The sequence below is a fragment of the Typha latifolia genome, chromosome 1, assembly GCF_019914945.1.
Source record: "Typha latifolia isolate L0001 chromosome 1, TyphaL0001v2, whole genome shotgun sequence".
NCBI lineage: Eukaryota > Viridiplantae > Streptophyta > Magnoliopsida > Poales > Typhaceae > Typha > Typha latifolia.
In genome coordinates, this window is record NC_133086.1 from 3,658,355 (window position 1) to 3,680,985 (window position 22,631).

At 41.2% G+C, this 22,631-nt stretch overlaps 7 protein-coding genes across 13 annotated transcripts; 3 read left to right on the forward strand and 4 right to left on the reverse strand.

Annotated features, from left to right (window-relative positions):
* Nucleotides 1-1,484: 1,484 nt before the first annotated feature.
* LOC140798358 (zinc finger protein 8-like) lies at nucleotides 1,485-2,753 on the forward strand. Its single transcript, XM_073152178.1, has one exon. The coding sequence runs from the start codon at nucleotides 1,908-1,910 to the stop codon at nucleotides 2,619-2,621; it is 714 nt and encodes a 237-aa protein (XP_073008279.1). The 5' UTR covers nucleotides 1,485-1,907; the 3' UTR covers nucleotides 2,622-2,753.
* Nucleotides 2,754-6,322: 3,569 nt separating this feature from the next.
* On the reverse strand, nucleotides 6,323-7,878 carry LOC140785026 (uncharacterized). Its single transcript, XM_073132720.1, has one exon. The coding sequence runs from the start codon at nucleotides 7,529-7,531 to the stop codon at nucleotides 6,485-6,487; it is 1,047 nt and encodes a 348-aa protein (XP_072988821.1). The 5' UTR covers nucleotides 7,532-7,878; the 3' UTR covers nucleotides 6,323-6,484.
* Nucleotides 7,879-7,929: 51 nt separating this feature from the next.
* Nucleotides 7,930-8,529, reverse strand: LOC140785035 (uncharacterized). Its single transcript, XM_073132731.1, has one exon. The coding sequence runs from the start codon at nucleotides 8,527-8,529 to the stop codon at nucleotides 8,047-8,049; it is 483 nt and encodes a 160-aa protein (XP_072988832.1). The 3' UTR covers nucleotides 7,930-8,046.
* Nucleotides 8,530-9,698: 1,169 nt separating this feature from the next.
* On the reverse strand, nucleotides 9,699-12,928 carry LOC140785019 (uncharacterized). Its single transcript, XM_073132706.1, has 2 exons — nucleotides 11,549-12,928; nucleotides 9,699-10,193 (listed from the first exon to the last, which is right to left on the reverse strand). Exons 1-2 carry the CDS (start codon nucleotides 12,665-12,667, stop codon nucleotides 9,939-9,941), a joined length of 1,374 nt encoding a protein of 457 aa, XP_072988807.1. The 5' UTR covers nucleotides 12,668-12,928; the 3' UTR covers nucleotides 9,699-9,938.
* Nucleotides 12,929-14,316: 1,388 nt separating this feature from the next.
* Nucleotides 14,317-17,442, forward strand: LOC140788689 (mediator of RNA polymerase II transcription subunit 32). Of its 7 annotated transcripts, none has more exons than XM_073138087.1 (3): nucleotides 14,317-14,922; nucleotides 16,766-16,786; nucleotides 17,064-17,442. In XM_073138087.1, exon 1 carries the CDS (start codon nucleotides 14,455-14,457, stop codon nucleotides 14,920-14,922), a length of 468 nt encoding a protein of 155 aa, XP_072994188.1. In that variant the 5' UTR covers nucleotides 14,317-14,454; the 3' UTR covers nucleotides 16,766-16,786; nucleotides 17,064-17,442. The 7 variants fall into 7 exon arrangements, with proteins under 7 accessions (XP_072994188.1, XP_072994203.1, XP_072994217.1 ...); XM_073138102.1 differs by having other exon boundaries at nucleotides 17,111-17,442; XM_073138116.1 differs by having other exon boundaries at nucleotides 17,262-17,442.
* A 79-nt stretch (nucleotides 17,443-17,521) lies between these two features.
* LOC140788680 (uncharacterized) lies at nucleotides 17,522-19,761 on the forward strand. The gene is made up of 4 exons (XM_073138058.1): nucleotides 17,522-17,663; nucleotides 17,755-18,687; nucleotides 18,773-18,991; nucleotides 19,394-19,761. The coding sequence occupies exons 2-4, from the start codon at nucleotides 18,451-18,453 to the stop codon at nucleotides 19,469-19,471; spliced, it is 534 nt and encodes a 177-aa protein (XP_072994159.1). The 5' UTR covers nucleotides 17,522-17,663; nucleotides 17,755-18,450; the 3' UTR covers nucleotides 19,472-19,761.
* A 2,065-nt stretch (nucleotides 19,762-21,826) lies between these two features.
* LOC140798664 (RING-H2 finger protein ATL64-like) lies at nucleotides 21,827-22,396 on the reverse strand. The gene has a single exon (XM_073152650.1). The coding sequence runs from the start codon at nucleotides 22,394-22,396 to the stop codon at nucleotides 21,827-21,829; it is 570 nt and encodes a 189-aa protein (XP_073008751.1).
* Nucleotides 22,397-22,631: the final 235 nt, after the last annotated feature.

Below are 22,631 nucleotides of genomic sequence, written 5' to 3' on the forward strand. Positions count from 1 at the left end.
TATATATGTGTGTGTGTGTGTGTGTGTGTGTGTGTGTGTGTGTGTGTGTGTGTGTGTGTGTGGTTGGTAGAGTGTAAGGTTGGGGAGGTTTGTGCGTTATAGCAATTGTATTAATATGAGGTGGGGGCACAGTGGAGACATAGGAGTACATTCTCATTTAAGAGTCCTCCAAAAAGAGCAAATGTGGGTGCAGTAGATGGAGCCTCACAAAGGTAGATGAGAGTAGAAGTAAGCAGAATAAAGATGAGAGGACGATGTATACAGTTATGAAGGGAAGAATAATTGCAAAAACGAGTCAGGCATGCATGAGTAAAGCAACCTCCTCTGCAGGGAAACTAACACGAGAGAGAGAGAGAGAGAGAGAGAGAGAGAGAGCCAGGAGAGATAAATTATAATATGTATATATATATATATATATATATACATTATTATTAGTATTATTATTATTATTATCATCTTTGGTTTGTTGGGGTTTGTACTTTTCTTGAGAGGTCCCATGCATTGATCATTAAATTACTATTTTAGTCTGAACCTTTGGAAAATCACAGATCCATCAATACCTTAAAAGCCTTAAAATACTACAACCCCTCCCCTCCTAAAAGTTGTGGAGTAACCACACACTGACACTAGTGCAGTGACCACTTAACTACCTTACCATATGAGACTATTAACAAGGTTGGATACAAAAAGGCAAGGCCTTGGATTTTGTTTTTATATTAATCTTCCTGTAATAATAATATATATACGTATTATTTCAGTTGGAACAGGTAAATTACTAACAAGTACTATATATATATTTATTTATTTATAAAGGAGTCAGCTAGTGAGATACAACGCATACCGGTTGTTTGGCAAAGGAGTCCAGATCAATCAACAGCCATCTGTTTCTATCTGAAACAGGAGACCTGATTCATGTGGGGGCATACATCTTGGAGAACATCACAAAGAGATGGTACTCTGGAGCTTGGCATTATGTTGTTCTCCTGTGCAAATATCAGCTGATGCCATCATCATGCACAGGTTTGGATCACAGGGTTATACTTATGCTGTCATTAGATTAAACAAGGAAAGCATGGCGCATGACTAATCCTGTAGAGAAATTGCAAAGCTGAATTTGATTTTACGATAGTATGGTTTGCATCTGACTTGATACGATTTATTAAAATGTGCACCAATTAGGGGATGGATAGATGTGGATATAGGATTAGTGCCCATTTGAGGTATATAAGAGGGGAAAAATAAAGAAAAGGATAAGAACCTTATGACCCTTTGCAGGTAATAACCACCATAGAAATCGACAGGACCACTTCCTAGCACATCTCTGCAGCTGCAGAGATAAAGAAGCCAACAGCTATAAAGAGCCTTCCCAGCAACCAGTACCGAGAGAGAGAGAGAGAGAGAGAGAGAGAGAGAGAGAGAGAGTGACCCACCAACAAAGCTGGCCACATACCTATCTTCCCTCTTGACTGATGGTTACACATGAATGAAAGCCAGAGATGTATGAGGAGTGAGTGAGAAAGGAAGAGAGATAGAGAAAAAGAAGAAGAGATGGTGATGAGGTGATGGTGTTGTTAGAGTGGTACTTGACTGTTATTTGAGAGCCCCAAAGTCTTCCTTCAGCAGCGGCAGTCAGCAGCAGTAAGGCATTGTCAGTGCTCACACTAGATGGGGTCAGCTTCAATTATCCACCCTCCCTCCTCTGTCCTTCCTCTAACCAACCAGAAATATTAATTATCACACACCTCAAACATCCCACTTCCATACTCCAAACATCCATGTCAACCAATTAACCATACAAATATTCCATCGCCTAGCTAGCTATACACACAACAATTCTATCTCTCTATAGCTAACTATATACAGTATCTTCTCTTTATCTTAACCTAGCCCTATCCTACTTAATTCTCATGGGCAACGCCGGCGGTGACGGCGAGACCCGCGACTTCATGAGTGTCGACTCCTTCTCGCAGCTCCCGTTCATCCGGTCTACGCCGGCGGCACCTCGGGAGAAATCCTCCCCCTCCCTCTCCTCCTCCGCGGCCATCCGTCTCTTTGGCATCGACGTCCCAAACGAGCAGACTTCTGACCCTAAAAGCGCCAAAGAATTCACCTCCACCACCAGCTCCGTCACAAGCAGCAGCAACGCAGAGAGCGGTAGTGGGAGCCGCAAATTCGAGTGCCACTACTGCTGCCGCCACTTCCCTACCTCGCAGGCGCTCGGCGGCCACCAGAACGCGCACAAGCGCGAGCGCCAGCACGCGAAACGCGCCCACCTCCAGTCCGTCATGGCGGCGGCGCACGGCCACAACACCTACGGGTTTCTCGGCTACCCGCACGTGCGGCCGCCTGCTATATATCCTTCGTGGCCGCCCACTTGCACCGGCGCGAGCGCCATATTCCATGGCGGGCTCGGGTCGGTGGCGCAGCCGCTTAACGGGAGCCCGTTGCCGGGAATTTGGCGGATGCCGGTCTCCGCGCACGGCGGCGGCGGCGGCGGCGGTGTTGGCTTCAGCGGTAATTTTGTTGGATCATCGTTTTCTTCTTCCCCCTCTAAAACTCCTCAAAACCAGTTCGCTATCACAGGGGTGAAGGAGAATGTTAGTTTGGATTTGCACCTCTAATAATTCCTCGTGAAAACTGACGACGATTTAAGTTTTTCTTTTCTCTTTTCTCTTTCTTCTTCTTCTTCTTCTCTTTGTTTGGTTTCATGCATGGTCTCTTTCGTGAATTTTCCAGATAACAATTCTATGCAATTCCGAAGAGTTGTGTGGTTTTTTTTTGTTTCTCTATTAAAAAATTAATAACTCTAGGCCGCTACAATTTGTTGATTATGAAATCATCTCGTAAACAAAGACTAGACTATCAATTTCAGGAAAAGGAAATAGCATAAATATTTCAGTTGGTGTCTTCTTATTCCAGTTACTCTTTGTTAGAATGCCTTTCATACTTTTAAGCCATCTCTTCATCAACCAACTTTATAATTAGCACTGGCACTATACCCGTATGATCAGTATCTCCAATACCTAAGCTGTTTCGTACTGTTGTATGTCATGAACAAATCACTTGCCATATTACAGGTTTCTGCCGGGTATTTAGTTCATTAATTGTCATTCACACCCCTTCCACCATTAGTAGATTTCTTCTTATTTTTGTTGTTAGTATCATTAATAACCTAGCAAAGCAGAAGCTTTCCAGTTGATACAGTTAAAGCAACATTATCCTAGCACGTGGAATGAAGAAAGAAAGAGTACATAGACTAGTAGTTTCTTACAAGTTAACAACTACAAATTATGATACAATTGATTGCAGTAGGTCAATAATCCAACATCGTGATTTTTAGTAAATCTGGTCATCAGTGACATGACTAGTTTACGCCTAGGGATCTAGGAATAATGTTCTTAGAAGTAGCAGTTGCATGTCTGAGGAAAAACATCATGATATTCAATTTATAGTAGTGAAATAAAAACCGTTTCTTTTAATAACATTGAAAAGGATAGACAGATGATTTCAATTCAAAGCGTGCTAAGATTCTCTCCTCTTATCAATGGAAGCTTTCTTCACTGATCTCATCATTCTATATTAAATGTCCAATCTGGATTTCTTCACGTATCATCACTTAATATTGAGTATATAGTGTATGTTTTAATCTCTCAACTTGAAGCAAATGATGTTCTTATCTGAAGGAACCGACGTGCTTTATAGAAGAGAATGTATTCTTTTTGAATTTTGTGGTATCATTTAAAAACTATACCTAAAAGAGCAGAAAGTTAATTTAAGTAAAATATCAAGTGAGAATATATAGTTCCAAGTACTGCACCTGGTAAGCTTATTTGGCATGTGATTAGATCCAGCCAAAGAACAACTTGCAAATCTGATACCAAACAAACTATTCACGTCCTGAAATGGCTACACATCATGGGATGTTCCACAAGCTTCTAATCTTAATACTATGTACGCTGAAAGAAGAAGTCCCCACAAAAGGAAATGCATGTATGATCTATCTCTCTATCATGCATCATTGCATGACCACAAGCTTCTGATCCACTGTCCATGTCTGCATGTTCATTGCATATCACATGCTAGCCTTAGTACTACAAGCTAAATGGGAGCATCAACAACAATTCAGTGGCTAGGGTGACAAAATAGGCCTACAATAGTTTTCCTAGATTGCTCTAGGATTTTGCAGTATGTCATTTTGGCAAGTGCAAAGGAAGTCCCTACCTGATGTGATTACATAGTTTCAGATCATATGATCCTAATTGGGCCCACGATGCTATATAATTCTCATATTTTTAGCAAGGTGTTCCAGTAAGCATTCAGCATTGGAAGTGATAGCATATAGAGTGCAGGAGGAGGAGGTAAAAGAAGATTTATTTACATTATATATAGGCGACAGGAAGGTGTAGTTTTCGACACAAATATTATAAGACATATGGATAATGAATGAATGGAAGGTGCTCACGGATGGCAAGATGTGTTGAGCTAAAGCCCATAGTGTTTAAAGTTAACAGACACTGTCATCTTGAGATGGATACAATGCAAGAGGCTTTCAGGCATTTGCACGAGCAGCTGACCTGCTTGACGTGCGAGATGTTACGCATCTTCTTGAGTCGTGCGTTAGAAAAGATTGCAATCAACAAAGATAGATTATATTGCCCAAATCGGTTATGCTCGCTTATATTGCTTTTCTGGTCTTGGGCCAGAGCCCAATGCAAGAAACTAGGAACTAACAATTCCAGTTGATTAGTATGTCTCCTAATTACTACATGAAATCTACACAAAGAGTTGAAATTAACCTTCATCACCTCCTTTATTCAGCATACACAGATTAAGGTTTCGACTGTGAATTCTTTACAAGAAGATCAATTTGTTTAAAAAAGGCGGATCTTCTCCATTCAACTGTTCCTTATTTGTTTAAATAAGGAACAGTTCTCCAAACAATTTGATAAGAAGTGGTGATATTGCACTTCACAATAGCAAGAGATGTACTTTTTCATATCTTCTTGCAGTAAATGAAAAAGAAAAGTCATTGGAGAACGAGATACACCAGTACCCTCATATTAGATAGTTAAAAAAAAAACAAATACAAAGCAAAGCTAGCATTTTAGCATTTCCTAGGAAAAAATATTTCACGAATACCAAATCCCCATCACCTTATATCCAACTCCAACGCGAAAAAGGTACTTCAAACAGAGTGGAGCCAACCTTTTCTAATAGATTGTCTCACAAGGGAGTTAGGATCATCAAAAGCAAATACAGAAGAACATCTATCAACATAAATATCCATCAACAATATATTCTTCAGAGAATTTCTGAAAATAAAACCTATAAGTAAAAACAGGCAGCACAAGTTCAGATTAATTTAATTATCCAACTTATAAATCAATAAACAATTTAACCCTTTTGTCTAGCCACTATGGGCTTGTGATCAATCAAAACAAAAGGTTCTTGTTCTTTAATTTACGATTACCACTTGCAGTAAATGAAACAAATTAATATCAACCTCTGTCATCCGAAATAGCAATTGGTTTCACTAGATAAAGAATACTTTTACATTTTTCCAGTATCAAAGATCCCAATTCAGGTCTAGAATAACAAGTGAGATAAACTGGATATTGTGAATATAATTAGAAGCTGATAATAATTCCAGAAGACAAATACTTGCAACGTAGCTACAAGATTAAGAGCAAACATAGTAAATATTCCACAAGGATATAATAAGCATATTAGTTCCTGAAGTAATACTTTGATGTGGATATTAGGCTTGCGTGATATGATATACAAACAACAAAGGAAACATAGAAGTCGTAACTAGATAAGGGACATGTCTACAGGCAGAATAGTAATTGAATTCTAATATGCTAGCAACAATAACAAATAAGCCTTCACTCCCAACTATTTGGAATGCTACTATGAACAGATATCCCAAGCAAACCTAAACTTAATGACAAGAAACAAAATCCTCCCAAATAGTAGTACTCTTTACACCTCATGATCTATTTAATGCCAAACACGGATCTCGGGCAAAAGATCATCCAAGATTTTGGTTTAAGAGTACATCTCAAATTGTAAAGCAACAAAAGCATTTCAAATTTTAGAAGCCGAGATTTCTAGATTCCCTATTAAAGAACAGGAAAAATTAATCAAAAGGAGTATAATATGACATGCCAAATGACTCAAGTCTAAATACAAGAATGTAAATTCCCCAACTAACTTCTTTTTTTCCCCTTACATATTCTAGATAAATTTGCTCAAGACTAAAGAATCGATAAATTTCTTGTGAATTATTGGCATAGCCTTAAAAATTCAGTGCAAATATCTCTATGATGAAAAGACAATTTATAATAGCCAATCAAATGTATCAATTTGAGACAATTTGTATCAGTATATCAACAAGTGTGAAATTAAAAGGAGTTCAAGGATATTTTTTTCCTTCACAAGAATTAGGATGATATTTACGGAAGGAGAACGGCAGAGAAACCAACTATTCTTCCGGATCGTCATCCGATTCGTCGGACTCCGGGGGTTCCACAGAAGCAAGGGTGTTGATGTGTGCGACGAAGTCATCGCCAAACCCGGGCTTCACGTCCCCCTCCAACGTGACCGCCCTCACCCATCGGGCCTCGAGGTCAACCGCCAGGATCCTTCCATTCACCCACAGCACCACCTCCAGATTCGCGCTCTCGAACCTCAGCGGCCGCGGCGTCTCCTTGCAGACGATCGGCTCGCCGCCGACGGCTTCCTCCTCCAGCGCCTCCCCGTCGGTGCCGACGACCTTGTAGGCGAACGATCCAAGAAGAGTCCACCGATCTGACGGCGGATCGAGCGCGTAAAGCTCCACGGCGTCCTCCGTCACCACGGCGGAGCAAACCTGGCCGGCAGCCTCCCCGAGCTGCCACATGTCGCCGGAGATATCGCAGTGAGGTGGAGCGGAAAGGATCCTCGTCTTGCCGGAGTCCGGATCCAAGGCCAGAACCGCCGGAGCCGGCGTCTTCCAGTAGGCGGCTCCGACGCCGGAGACGCCGGAGCGGGGGACGGGACCATCGGCGGAGGGAACAACTGTGGGTGAGCGGATCCACTCATAGGAGGCGGCTGAGAAGGTTTCAAAGTGGGATTCAAAAGCGCAGATTAAATGAAAGTTGTGATCGGCGTTAGGGTTCGAAACAAGAACCAGATCTAGGGGAGGAGTCATGGAATGGGGTTGAGGAGGGCGAGGGATCAAGGCCCATTGGGCCGTGGCGGGGTTGCAGACGTAGTAGGAAGACCACGGCCCGCAAAGGAGGATGAGGCCGCGAGAAGAGGAGCGGACGGAGACGGAAGGGGGGAAGAAGGACAGGGACGGGTCCGGTAGGGTTCCGCAACGTCGGCCGAAGGAAGCGAAGGAGGGTTTCCGCCAGCGGTCGGAGGTGGAGAGGAAGAAGACGCCGGAGACGGAGCCATCGGCGCCATCGGCCACGATCCAGTCATCGACGCCGGTGTCGTCGTCAGCGGTGGCGAGGATCCAGTCGGATTCGTCGAATTCGGTGGCCATGGAATTGGAAGAAGGAGAGGACAATGAGAACTCTTCGGAGGAAGGAGGAAGGAGGAAGGAGGAGGAGAAGGAAAATGTATCACGTTTGGGTTTCTTGGGGAGGTTGTTAAGATAAAGAGAGTTGTGTTCTATGAGGTCGGTTGCTTTCTTTATAGATCGGACGGTTGGGATGAAGGATGATGGACGTAACTAAAGGGGCGGTTTGGCGCGCTTGCGTAGAGGATATAGAATCCTCCTCGGCGGGGATGCGTATCTTTAGGGGAATATTATTATATTATACGAGAGGATGTGGATAAAAAAAATTCATCCTTTATATCATATGAAATGACACGATTATATCTCATCATAAAAAAAAACCACATGATATAATTTTTTTTTAAAAAATGCGAACCATAAAGTAAGGAAAGATATGTGGAAATTCTTTGCCATATTTTGTAATTACAAACTCTGTCTCAGCCACAAAAGTAAGATGAAGCATCAAAAGTAGTGGGGTAAAGGGGGAGGGAGAAAGGAACTTATCCAAAGCACTGGTCGGTGGGCAGAGGACCCGGAAGTGAGCCGCGCTCCAAGATCTGGAGCCCAAACACGACGGCGACGGCCAAGGCGGTGAGATAGGCTAGCCCCTCGGCGGCGCCGAGGAGGCCGTAGGGCCCTGCTGGCAAACCAGATCCGGTTCGGGCCTTGGTGGCGATGGACCAGACCACAAGTCCGGCTACCACCAGGTAGCTCACACCCTCCACGGCTCCGAGCGATCCTCCGGGCCCCGGAGGAAGGCCACACCCCGTGGTCTTGAGCGTGTACAGCGAGACGCCGATAACGGGGCACGACACCAGGCCGGCCACCGCGGCAGCCACCTCGACCGCCGAGCCGCCGCTAGAGGTGGCGGTGTCTCCCTCGTTGGCCTTGCACATGATGGTTCCCCGCGAATGGTACCTCCGGGAGGGAGAGGCAAATCGGCGGGGAAGCGTTGGGCTGAGTTGAATTGTTAGGGACGCCATGGAGGGAGAGTGGGAGACGACACTTCGGGCTCGTTAGCGCCTTATCCATGTTTCGTTGGCATAGAGGGTTTTGTAATAGGATCCGGAGGGTCTGAATTATCCAATGGGTTCGATTCCGATAAACATTTGCAAGATCCGTTTAGTAGGGGCACCCAAGCTTAAAAAAACAAAATTAAAGAAACCAAAGTTATAAAATTATCTCTAAACAATTAAGTAGGCCTTTTCTAGATTATTATAAAATTTTAGATTTTTAAATAATTTCAAGAATTAGTGTGACGACAGACTAGACCAGGTCTGAATGGAGATGTATAGTAGAGTTAATTTTGTATTCTCGACCTGTTTGCCAAACCCAATTGTTAAATGGATCCTGGATGGAGGCGAAACAAGAAAGGGAATGGGTTAAGTTGAGTTCCTTCCTTCCTTCCAGTAGTAATAGTATCCCAAAGCGGTCCACCCACCCAATCCATGTGAGGGGAAGATTTAAGCGTCTAGTCTCAAGTATCCTCCACCCACCGCACGTCCATCCGAATATTATCCAGACTGCACAAGCCACCATTCCGAATCAACGAAGCTTTAAATTGAATTGATCGGTAACTTCACCCAGTGGTGGACAGAGACCCAACAAAGTCAGAGAAGTGTGCTGGCAACAACAAAGCAGCCCAGGAATTAATCATTATCCATCCGATGAGACTATGAACGAGATATCTCATTTAGCCCACGTGATTGGTGGAGATTAGATTAGATCAGATCCACCACTTGACACCGCGATTATCCACCTGATACGTGTTCATTAATTACCCTTATCGATCACCTTCTCTCTCCTATTCTGTGTGTGAGCTTTTTGCCCCTTGTCCACGCATGCATCAGTAATTTACCCAAGGCAGCCAATAGAATCACCCACCTTTTCCACCACACACAACAGAGCAAACCCAATAGTTAGCCAGATGGAACAAATACAATAAGGAGGGAGAGAAGCTGCTGCACTCGGCAATTAACCATAAATCTTGACTACCAATGACAGCAGATTACCAAAGGCTACAGAAATGTACAGAGGATGCAACGGCTGCTTGCACATTTGAATTGATAACTTCCTGTGTGCACTTTGGGAGGGAAATATCTCCAACCCTGTCCATAATATATATATATAACTGAAATTTGAAAGTTGAAGATTTCCAAACGGCCGATTGACGAACCTTGTGCTGACATATAGACAATAACCTTGTGCTGACATATAGACAATAACGAACTTTTGAAATGAGGAGGGAAGAGAACAGCTGCACAATTCATCTCCTCATGGCTCTTCTCTCTTGATACTAACAAATTCATGTCTACACAAACATAGGAGGGAAGGAAAAAAATAACCCACCATTCTTTTCCTACTAGTATCCATGTACATTGCTGATGAATCATTAGTGATGCTTAGAGGCCCTCAACTCCTCAACACTATCATCATCCAGGTCGTCTCTCTTTCTCTTGCCACCGTCAGAAAGTGAGAATTGCTGCATATCACCATTCCCATGCTGCCCCTCTTCATCATCATCCTCATCATCAACATCATCTTCATCTTCATCTTCTACATCACAAGCATCGAAATCGCTTCCTGCAGCCTCATCCACAATTTGAGAAATAGGCTGCAATAAATACTCTGTTCCAAGGTCCTCCTCCTAGAGGACAGGTAAGGTAAGAAAAATTGCAAAATATCAGCATGCCAGCCAAAGAAAGGGAAAAATAAATCGGCAGACATACAAAAGAAATAATATGAGTACAAAAAAATCTGAAAATCTAACGCAGATAACTATACAACCATTAAACAGACAAATAAAAATCACAAATGAAACATAAGAATCCAAAATAACATGAATTGACTATATTAAACATAAGAAATGCAATACGAGCAGATAAAAGGACATCTAGGTCAGTGAGTGGCAGTGGATAAGATCTAGCAAATGTAATAAAATGGAATTACAAATCAAGAGAAAATAAAATATAAATTCTTCCACTCATTCTATTACAACAGTTAAAAGAGGTAATTTCACTTCAGTGAAGAAGAGAAAAAACACAAAATTTGCTCGCAACAAAGGGAATAAATTTTAGTTCAACTTACATTTCACACAATACCTTATTAGTAATATTATGGTAACACACTATGCTTTCACTACTTGCATTGCAAATTGAGAGTGTGCTTTTAACCAAAAGTACCCTTGATGTTAAGCAAAATGCTTCAATTTTTGAAAACACAATCATTCCAAAGTATAGCTGTAAAACCAAATAAAAGTGCTAACATCTCAAGCAGGATACAGAATGACATAAGTGGAATGACATGAAAACTAATATGCTGACTCATATAACGTTACTTACACCTAAAATTTCATACTGATCTCACAAAACATATTCCTATTGTAGAAAATAACTCCACCTCCAATATCTTCAAGAAACATCAAACTTCAAAGAAGCTAAACCATATGTTTAACAACAAAGACTCCAGTATATGATCATTAGCATTCATTCGGAGGCATGACTGCCTAAAAGGCATGAAGATGCAAAAATCAGCTTCCTTACCCTCATGAAACAGAATTTCAATATAAACACCAGACAATCACAGTGATAAAACCACCAAGTTCAAAAGACGAGACAATTCGCCCACTCATTGAATATCAACGACCAATTCTAATAAGAGCATCACAAATAACTAACGTCACAATAACATGATAAACATTAAAGACTACATCGCCATGCCTCTTCCATGGTTACATAGTAACCTTAAATTAAATAACAACATAAAGTTATTAGATTTAACAATTTGATTGTCTACAACTTTTATCTTACACTTACAATTATCAATGAATAAGAAGAAATAAACAATCACTGTTAGGTAAAAATTCTCAATGCTAAACCAAATTGGCACACAATATTTTAATCAGCATATACATTTTTGCAATACCAATGATAAAAGATAGCACAGTAATACTAAAGGGTAAATAAGTAAACTTGATAATGAAAAGTTAGAAAAAAAAAATACCGCATCTTCATCCTCGCAGTCTCCCTCTTCATACTCTTGGTATTCCTCCATAACCTGCTCGTCCTCCTCCCCAATCTCCCCATTCTCATCATCCTCTCCTTGCTCATCCTCATCAATCTCTCCCTCCGTGCTCGTCATTTTTCCTGTGCTCCCTAGTTCACCATCATACTCTCCATCCTCAACATCCTCCTCATCATCATCCCCTTCCTCTTCCTCTTCCTCATCACTATCCCTAACATCATGCACCTCAATCACATCCTCTTCTTCACCATCCTGCTCATCTATCTCCTCCCCCAAATCTTCCTCCTCATCCTCCTCTTCATCATCTACATCCTCTTCTTCCTCATCTTCTTCTATGTCAACAGATGCTGGCCCAGCCATTGTGACCCTAAACCCATTTGATAATTGGTGATGAGAACCATGGTCCTCGCCAGTCTCCAGCTCCTCTTCAACCCCATCACTCTCCTCCTCATCATCATCAACATCGACTACCCCACCTCCAATTGTGCTAACCCTAACACCATTCATCGCCCTAACAGGCCGATCCCCACCATCAACTTCACCACTACCTGGATCATCCTCCTCATCCACCTCTTCATCCTCCTCGTCCTCCTCATCCGTCTCAGGCCGCTCGTTCTCATCCGCATCCATCTTATCAAGATACTTCAACGTCCGTATCATCCCAAACACCCTCGATCTATAGTCCTTGATCCTGGTCACCGGACACTCGTACAGGTCCAGGGAAACGAGCCGGAGCTGCGCGAGAGGGGCGAGATCCTCGAGGAACTGGATCCGATTATTGGAGAGATCGAGATCTCGAAGCGAATCTAGCCCAGCTTCCACCAAGAACTCGAGGCCTCCGGCTATCCGGTTGTCGGAGAGGATGAGGCGCTCTAGATTCCGGAGGCGTGGAAACTTCTCGAGCGAGGAGACCCCAACGTTGGCGATCGATAGGTGCTGCAAGCTCTGGTACCGCCCGAGGAGCTCGGATTGAGGAAGACGGCCATGGAGGCACTTCACTGCGCCGTCGAGGGTTAAAGTCCGAGGAGGAGATGCCATGGAGGGGTTTGGTTGGTTGCCGAGGGCACTTTCGACGGCTCTCTCCCAAGCTTCTTCCATCTGGATCGGAGAAAGCGAACGAGATGCCCTAACCCCTGGCTAGATCCAGGAAGTATATTTTTCTCTCTTGATTCTTTTCCTTCTTTCGCTAAAACTTCTCGCTCGTTTTCTCTGGCGTCTCCAACGAGCTCTCTTCGAGAACAGCTCCTCTCTCTCCCCCCACTATCCTTCAATTTCTTTTTCTTTTTATTTTAAATTCTGCTTCAAGTTTGTTCTGGGTTGGGTTCGATCTCTTGAAGTGGGTTCTCGAGTTCGAGCCACGCCAATGACTGCTGCGGGGAGCGCATTCTTATAGACTTAATAGTGGCCGTTGGATCGGAAGTCGCGGATCGATGAGGTGGATGATTGGACGGCCTATAATAGGGAGATGACTGCTTTGTGCTTCTTGAGAGAGAGTGAGGGGAGGAGGGCCACGGCTGAGAGACTGGAGAGCACGGTGACCCAGTCTGGCAACACGGGATAAATTTTAAGGATAAATCCCTTTTTATCCTAAAAAAGAATGCGGAATTAGTGTTAACTGTTGAAACTTAAAAAAAAAAAAACTCGATAAAGCTTATTTATCATGACTTTTTTAGCTTTTAGGTGGGATAAAAAGGGAGATAATGGGAGGAGTTATTCTCTTTTGACAAAAGATGGGTCTTTTTAACTATTTGTAGTTTACTGATCTAAATTTTTAATATTTATGAATCGAGCCTTTTATTCACTAAGAATGTGTAGCACACACTTTGTATGTAGACATATAAAAATATTATATCCATCATACACCATTATTTCTTAAAAATATCAATATGCAATTATCTTCTTTCTTCTTTCTTCTTGAATATAAAGATAGAACTAATTTCATTCGATCAAAATTAAGGTGAGTTCTCCTCGGACCTTTTATCTTCTTTAGCCTCTAATCTCCTCCACATGAAAAGTTGAGTAAAGTTACATTCTATTTGAAATTAGCTCTGATATAGTTAGCTTCGATTAAGTTTAGATTGGGCTAGGTTTTTGAGTTTAGTTAAGTAAGAATATATTATTAGAACAGTTATTTTAATATAAAAAGTTGGTTATGTTAGTCTAGTTAAAAGAATGATATTTTCTATATATATTTGATAAAATATAGTGTTTGATTTGTAGTATTAAAAATATATGATAGTAAAAAGTATAATGTTAAATACAAATTTCTCTGTATTATATTATATTTTAAAAATTAAATTCATGTTTCATTTGAGAATAATGGGTATCTCCATTACATTAAGTTACAACAAACATTAAACAGATTACAAAGTTGAGAAAATAATGTGACTTTTGAAAAAAGAAGAAGTTAAATTCACTTTTGATATTGAATGTTAATCTCTAATGATATTTGTGAGAGTATCTATATTATATAAATTAGCTTGAATTCAATTAAATTATTGTTAGACAGAATAATGAAAAATAATTATGAGAAGATAAAATAAAAATACAAATTTATATTTAATACATTAAACTAAAAATACTAATAAGAACGATATAATTATTTTATTCTTTATCTAAACTATCACAAGCAAATAATATTTTTATCCAAATTATATTTAACTTCTTTTAATAAAATACTAAAAGCTTTAGATAACATCATCCTATTCTCGTGATATGAATCGCTTTTATTCCTATAGTAATATTTTCAAATGGTCTAATCAATTATCAATTATTATATGCCCACGATCAATTCCCGAAGAAAGAAGCAAAAAACAAAACCCCAAATCGCTAATAGGTACTTCTACTAATCCTCTCTCCCACTCCAAATTCTCCCCTATTCGCCCATGGAGAGCACGGTGGATGCCCTCAGCGCGGCGTACCAGGACTTCGTGGCCGCTGCCGCTGGCGTCCTCGAGGCAAAGGAGCTTTCCGGCGGCCAGAACACCGCCGCCACCGATGCCTCCCTCGAGTCCTTCAAGCAGCGGTGGGAGCTCTTCCGCGTCGCCTGTGACCAGGCCGAGGAGTTCGTCGAGTCTATGAAGCAGCGCATCGGATCCGAGTGCCTCGTCGACGAGGCCACCGGAATCGCCCCCTCATCCTCTTCATCCGCAGCCGCCGCCGGTGCGTCTGGAATCCCTCCCATCAGCGCTGTCCGCCTCGAGCAGATGAGCAAGGCCGTCCGGTGGCTCGTCATCGAGCTCCAGCACGGGTCCGGAGGACCTGGATCAGGATCCGCCGCGGGTGGCGGAGCTCCGCATCCGCATGCGTCTCCGCCGTTCGATGCGAGGTTCTCTGAGGACGGAGCTCAGTAGGTATGTGAATTTTTTTCTGTTTCTGTTGCTGTTGCTTTTATTTGTAATTAGTGCATGATTGTAAATTCATTGTTGCGGAATTGTGAATTAATCTTAGAATGTTCCGAAAAAATAGAACAAATGAATTAATATATGCCTTTTGATATGGTAGTCTCTAGTTGAAGATGATTTATCCAAAATAGTGGCATCGCACATTTCATGATGACATATTTGAACTAATGAACTTTTAGATGCCTGCCTACACATGCTTTCATCCAAGAAATTTGTTTTTTTTCCCTCTTTTTTTGACCCCGTATTCAACAGGCCTTCGTTTGGCATTGGAAAAGACCAGCTGAATTAGATAGATTAATCTACTTCCCCTTTTGGGTTTAATACTTCTGAAATGATTAAGGGCCGATAACTTGTTTTATCCAAGAGGGATGAGTGAGATTTTCTTGCCTGGTCTGTTACTAGGAATATGAATAAGTGCATCCAGTGAAGGTGATCTGTAGGTGTGCACCCCAAATGAGAGCAGGTTTCAGCTATGTTACATGTTGCTTGTTGTGCTGCTCTAACCTCTGAATTGGTCATTATATCTAGATTTTGGGTATACACTATGTATAACTAACCACCAAGATCATAGCATTAGATTTCTAATTGAGTGGAAGTAGACTGTTGGATTACTGTCTAGATCTCTAATCAAGTTATACAAGCCTTTTTGTCGATCCATAGCATGGCAATGGACAGATCCTCTTCAGTGTTTACAGCATCTGAATTTGAATCTGAATCCTAGAATTAACAGGTGCTACTACCTGGATCTGAATCCTCAAATTTGATCAGTTTTACGTATGTTTATATTTTAACCTGGTAGCTAATCCGGTTTTACTTGGGATGCAAAATTTGATCAGGTTTGGATCAGAGTTGTAGGTTTATAATCAACATTACTGTACTGCAAGATATTTTATCTAAGTTCGGTAACATGCATGATAGTAATTTCCTACATTTGTACTGCATTCCCCAGCTCTGTTTTTTTCCTTACATAACCAGTATTTCAAGATATCTATTAGAACTAAGGTACTGGAATGTCCTTGGTTCAAAGTAAACCTGTTGATTGGTTTATTTTACGATTGGCTCAATATATAGTCATATGTTACAGTCTGAAGGTGCTAGCTAATTGACCATGAACTTTATCTCTTCCTGTCGCTCTTTCCCTATAATTTGCATAGGATCTTATTTCCAGTTTATTTATTTTGCTCTCGTTACAGCTAACTTTAGTCCTTTAGGAACTGAGATTCATCTATATTTGATTGCTGTTATTGTTTCTACTTTATTTTGCGTAATTGTGGCCTTGATATAACATGCTTATCCCTTACGCTTTATGGTTGTTTTTTCAATCTTCTTTTAATTGACATTTATTTGCAAAAAGGACATCTGCTTCAAGTTTTCTTATAATGAAAAAAGAGATATGTTCCTAAGTTGCGTTGCGTTGTATTATCGCAAAACAAAAGCTAAATAATAAAGGTCTTTAAAATCTCTGACTGGATTTTGTTCTGTGATTAAAGGCCTCATCTGAAAAGATACATAAAGAATTTGGAATATTAAACTTGGTTCTAGTTAAACAATCGATTCTTCAATTTTCATCTACTGAATTTTCTGGGTTCATCAAAATGTTTGGGGGCTGTTTATCATAGCTGTTCTATTCCAAGTTTTGAATAAATTTAATTTTCTTATCTTTGTTTTAATTCATTGTCCATAGAGAATAGTAGTTTGAGTTGTTATGCTTACCGTGAACATATATTTTTTATTTCTGGCCATATACTCGGTAGCTGCTAAGATTGATTGAAAATAATTATCTGTTGTGCAGCCTGCCAGATACAAGCACAAGGTTGGAAAATACTAGTTAACTCATCTAAGATTAAGCCATTTTTGTCTTTTGAGTTATATTCTGCTTCTGATGAGTGGAATTGGAAAGGTTTCATCACTGGGTGAGTGAGAATTCAGCGACCCAGCAGTCCACGTGTTAATTCTAACTGTCCTATTTCAAGGGTCTGGTTTATATACAATTTTCCTTTCCGTTTATCTTCTCATGCCTGTTATAGTAGTCTCCATTTGATGCTTCTTCAGGAATATACTGTTAACATCTCTCTTTTTTTTCCGTGTAGATTTGTTTGCATCGTCTGAGCTTTTTTTCTTCTTTTAATATTCTCAGCGAGATAGTGGGTCAATATCATTTGCCGCAAGTTATTCTAGAAGTCAGAAGCAATACAGTAGCTTTGCACAATCTTGCACAAACAGTCTCTGAAAGCGTATCAATTCTTGACAAAATTTGCTTACTCACTCACTCTTGGATGCATCTCCAGGGAAGTCAGTCGTGGGACTGCTACACTTGATACCACCTACTTTAGAAAACAGTTGGTTGGGTATATGTCCACATTGATAGCTATCAGCCGCAACTATTCATTTTTGTACTGGCCCACTATAGTATTATTGGATACTCGTGGTGAATTTTTATGCAAGATGCTGTTGATGGCTTGGATTTTACATGGTCAGGGATATAATATTATAATTCGCAGGAAATTAAAAAAAAAAACTGTGCTGTTTTATGCCTTATCTTGCTTTCTTGTCACCTGAAGCACTAACCTGATGTCGGTGCTAGTGTTTTTCAACTGTTCAATCAAAAGATGGGCTGGTAGCAAGGGCATTCTTTCCAGGTACATAATGGTACCTGCAACACTACGTGGAAAGCAAAAAGGTTTAAAGAGGTATACTCTAGTGCGTTTTTTTTAAAAATATAATTTTAGTGCGGGTTGAAAGGACTATATGAAGCTGCGAGCAACTTTGTTTATGATGTAGAAATGCGACTGTATGGAGTGTAGGAAGGAAAGGAAATATGAATTCTGAATTGAAGAATGTTTCAAGTGGTAGAATGGAGAAAAATAGATGCATTCTTGGTCTGAAGAACGTCAGCATTCATATCAAGCTTTTGTAAATCTAATGAATATTAGAGATGAAGCTCGAGCATTAACTTTGGAGTTCTTTTAAAAGTTGCAGCCATGATTCCTCGCCAGGCATCGTCATACCAGATGATTGAGAAAAAGATTAAAATATGAGCATAAAGAGCTTCAAATTTCAATTAAACATTTGATATCCATATCCACATATTACACCTTCTGATTGGTGATTCCTCAGATAAATGAGATCCTCTTGCATCGCTAGTTGCTATGTACCAGTGACCAACCAGTAGTGCTCCTATTCACACCTATTTTGTTATCTGACCTAACTTGACTAGTGACTACTATATTATACATCCACCAACCTTGCTATAATTTTTAACCAACCATATTTATCACTTTCTTAAAAGCATCTTTGTTCGTAAAGCTTAAGCCACAGCTTACAATGTCACAAACCAATCAATAAAAATAAGAAAACTAGCAAAAACCACTCTTAATCAGTCTTCACACTTCCTGACTCGCAGCAAAGGCAAATCTCTCTCTCTCTCTCTAGCATAAATCCGCAGCTGTAGAGAGAGAAAGCTCGCCGGGCGATGAGATGAAGGAAGACGGAGATCTACTACCGGCGACAAAGCCGATCTCAGCCGGGGGGGCCGTGGCCGACAGTTCTCTTTTCGGAAAGGGCCGGTATAAGTTCTGGGCCCTCGCCGCCATCCTCCTCCTCGCCTTCTGGTCCATGCTCACCGGCACTGTCACCCTCAAGTGGTCCGCCGGTAACCTCACCCGCCTCTCCGACGACCTCGACCCCGCGTTCCACGACAACCTCGACGTCCTGGTCCGATCCTTTAACCCTTAGCTTAACCCTAACCCTAATATTTTCCTTTTATTGGGTTGGATTTGATCGGATCTGTGGTAAATAGGAAATGGAGGAGAGGGAGAAGGTGGTGCGGCACATGTGGGACGTGTACGCCCACAACCAGCGGATCCGGCTGCCGAGATTTTGGCAGGAGGCGTTCGAGGCTGCCTTCGAGGAGCTCGCGAGCGACGATGTCCACATCAGGGACTCCGCCTTCGCCGAGATCTCACTTATGTCTCTCCGGATGGTCGATCTCGAGCCCCCTCCTCGCCATCACCCCAAGGTAAACGAAAATATCCCACATTGGACCAATTGCGTCGCTAGATCTTCGAATTCTTGCATCAATTTGAGCTCTTCCTGGACAGAGTTGTTGAAATTGAATAGATTTAGGAGACATCCTGATTGAGAAATCTAACTTAGTTCTTTTAATTTGTTATACATGCTTTTGCAGAGATGTTGCTTTCCAATTAGGTTTTAGGCCATCTGGTATTGAAACAGTAACATCTCCTTTTCGATTCAAGTAGCAGATCCTCTGATTTACATTATTAAGCAATTAACAACTCTCTCCACAATAATTATGAGAAACTAATGCCCAGTTCTTGAAGTTTCTGGGATTCAGATCCATTTCTTTCCTGCAAATAATTATGAAAAACTATATAATTATAGCTTGCTTTTATCTTTCCAGAATACTGAATTGGAAAACAGTCAAATGGATGGAATCAGCAGGACCAAAGGGAAGTCATCATCTTTATTGTCTGCGTAACCTTAACAAGATGCTGCTGCAGAGTTCCTCAGACTCTAATTTGCTCATCTTGGGAGATTTGTGGTATGAACATCAAATATACTCAAGTTTGTCTAGGTCTTTTCCTTGTTTTGCAGTGGCACACATAAACTTCCTTGCAATTGTTATACATTTTAGCCTTTGATGCTTGAGCCAAGCTTGTCGAAAAGTTGCAATATTACGTTTTTAATACTAATCAAGCACCATGGTAACCTTGAAATCTTGATACTAATGTTACTGAGAAAAAAAAACTTCATTATCGAAAGAAAATTGCCTTTGTATGATCTGTGTTATTCAATGGAGAGGATGTATTTGAAGTACTAGGTTCTATTATGGATGTATATGATCAGTAGAGTCATTACCTGATTGTTCTAGTGTTTCAGAGAACACTTTGCTTCGAGACATCAAAAAGTCTGCTAAAACGATGTTGCAATACGGGGAAATATTATGACCTGTGAAGATCCGGAAATGAAAAGAAAAGTTGAGGCATGATCCTGAAACATTCCATTATCAGGGTTTTTGCTGTTGGTATCTCTGTGATATTTTCACAAAGCTTGCATGTGGTTTGGTGCTAACAATATGGCTGTGATAGTGTACAGATGGATTAGGGTCGATAGTGATTTCTGATCGTTTATTATCTAAATGGTCATATAATATGAGCCTCTTTAAATTATGGAGCTTAACAGTTGATAAATTTATATATTTCCTCTGCCTCCTATTTTGGGGAGATTACAATTCTGAGGACTGGAATATAACTTCTCTGGTCATGTCTCACTCCACCCGGATCACCTCCTCTTCTCTGCGATGGCCCTTCTTCAAGCCTCTCTCCGGCAATTCCGTCGTCCCCCTCTTCGCTTTAGAGCAATTCTGTCGCCCTTTTCCCATCACCTTCAACCCTCGTGATGACTTCCTCAGCATTGATCTCGTTGCCTCCGCCAACGGCCTCCTGTGCTGTTACGTGAGCTTGATGGCAAAGACACTTATTTTCAAGTCCTCCGTTCATCCAACTATACAACAATGAGAGCTCACTTAATAAAAACAAGAACAGGCAATGGGAGTGGTGACAAGGGAATGGGTTTTCTCCTACCATACTGGCATGGTTGCTGTACCCAGAATCCCAACACAGACTCAGATGGGATAGAAGATGATATGCTACCTAGGTCTTATTTTAATTGTTAATCTTGATCATTTCTTACTCTGTGTTCTTTAAAATTATAATTATAATGTACATTGTCGATTTTTTAAACCCAGAAGTGTAATTTGTGAGCAGAGTAGAATGTGGTGCGTTTGAATAGCTTTTGAATTAATTAGTAATCTATCATAGAAGAGCACCCGACCTCAAAAGGAACATGCTACGTACCTCTCTCTCTCTCTCTCATTGAAAGAAAAATAGAACCTTTTGTGTCTATCTTACCTCCAAAAATTGAAAGTGAAAGCTATAATAATGAATCAGATACGACAGATATTACTGCAGTAATTATCTGTCACAAATTTGCATTATAATTGTTGGACATCCTGTTACTACGCCTGATCCTTTCTAATTCGTATCACTACACATGGAGACGGTAGCTTGTTGAGATGAGTCGTGTCTCCAAGAAGCATATATACATGGGAATGAGCTAGAAAGAGTAGAGAGCAGCGGAATAAATTTGTTTCCAACCAATATATTACTAGATTTGTATTTAAAGATCATAGTAATTCATCCTAATACATAACTAAAAAATATATAAATAGTCTTTTTCAATGTGCTAAGAATTCAAGCAATATTTAAATCCCAAACTAAAATAAACTCTTCAAAAGTGAACCAACTCAGGCTCAAACTGCGACGGGCATGCATGGGCGTTGCGACGGAATTAGTTCAAGTACGTCGCCGTTTGCAAGCCGTGCAAAATATGTCCGAATGAAACTATGGAATTCCTGTATCATTAGAAGTTGGGGCAGGTTATCGGGAGTGAGGTTCCTGCCGGCGACCGCGGTGATAGGTACTAGAAAGTAGGACTGCGAGGAGGACGAGGAGAAGGCAGACAAGCAAGGATGCCAACTACAAAATTATGTATTATTAATTTTTTATTTAACTATTGATTGATAATTTAATTGTTCCTACTTAATTATTAGGCTATTCATGTATTGGACAATTAAGATTTTAGCAATATAGTAAGATCTAATAAGAGAGAGTACAAATTAATTAAGGAGAATAATGGAGCAATTAAGAAATATGGTTCGATTTGATCAGAAGCAATGTGTATATATATATACACATGCATCAAAGAATATTAATCATAGTAAACAATTAATAATGAAAAGAATGAAAAAAATCAACAAGAATTACAATGAATCTCAATATGAGACGTCAATGCTAATGTGGTCCTTTTTAGCTTCTTTCTCAGCTACGATAAGATTCCTACAAACTGGGCATGACGCCGAAACCACGCCCAACCACTGGTCGATGCAGTCGTCGTGAAACGTGTGCTTGCATCTCGGCATCACTTTCACCTCTTCTCCTCCTTCCATTTCTTCCAAACAAATCGCGCATATCTCCCCCTCCCCCTCCCCCTCCCCCTCCCCCTGGCGGGAATACACCGTCACCGGGATCTTCTCCACGCGCCAGCGATCCCTTTCGGCCAATTCCACCGCGATGAGAATCTCATCCCAGGGAGTAGAGTCGAGGATCACGTCGCCGGACGCAAGAGGTCTTCGACGATTCTGGCGACGACGTCGAAGGCGGCGGCAGATTGATACGAGGAGTAGGACCATAGCAAAGATACCGATGCATCCTAAGACGGCGACGATGATGAGGAAGGCGTTGAGCTCCGAGTAGGAGGCGGAATAGTCTGTGGCTGTCGTCGGTGGATGGGCGCGGGTGCGGATGAATGGGAAGGAAAGAACTCCGAGAGAAGTAGCAGCCATGACTATGAGAAGAGCAACAAAGGAGGACAACAAACAAAAAAACGAGAGGAAGAGAGCGAAGGAGCAGAGCAACAAAACACAAACAAAAACAGGGGAGCAACAGAGCGGAGGTCGAGTGTAGTTGTAGGACAAACCCTTTCATTTATAACAGTGGCGACTGTCCGAGTCCCAGTAGGAGTAGTACGTAGGAGAGGAGTTAGATACGGAGTCGTAGATAGTATACGCTTTTTTCTTA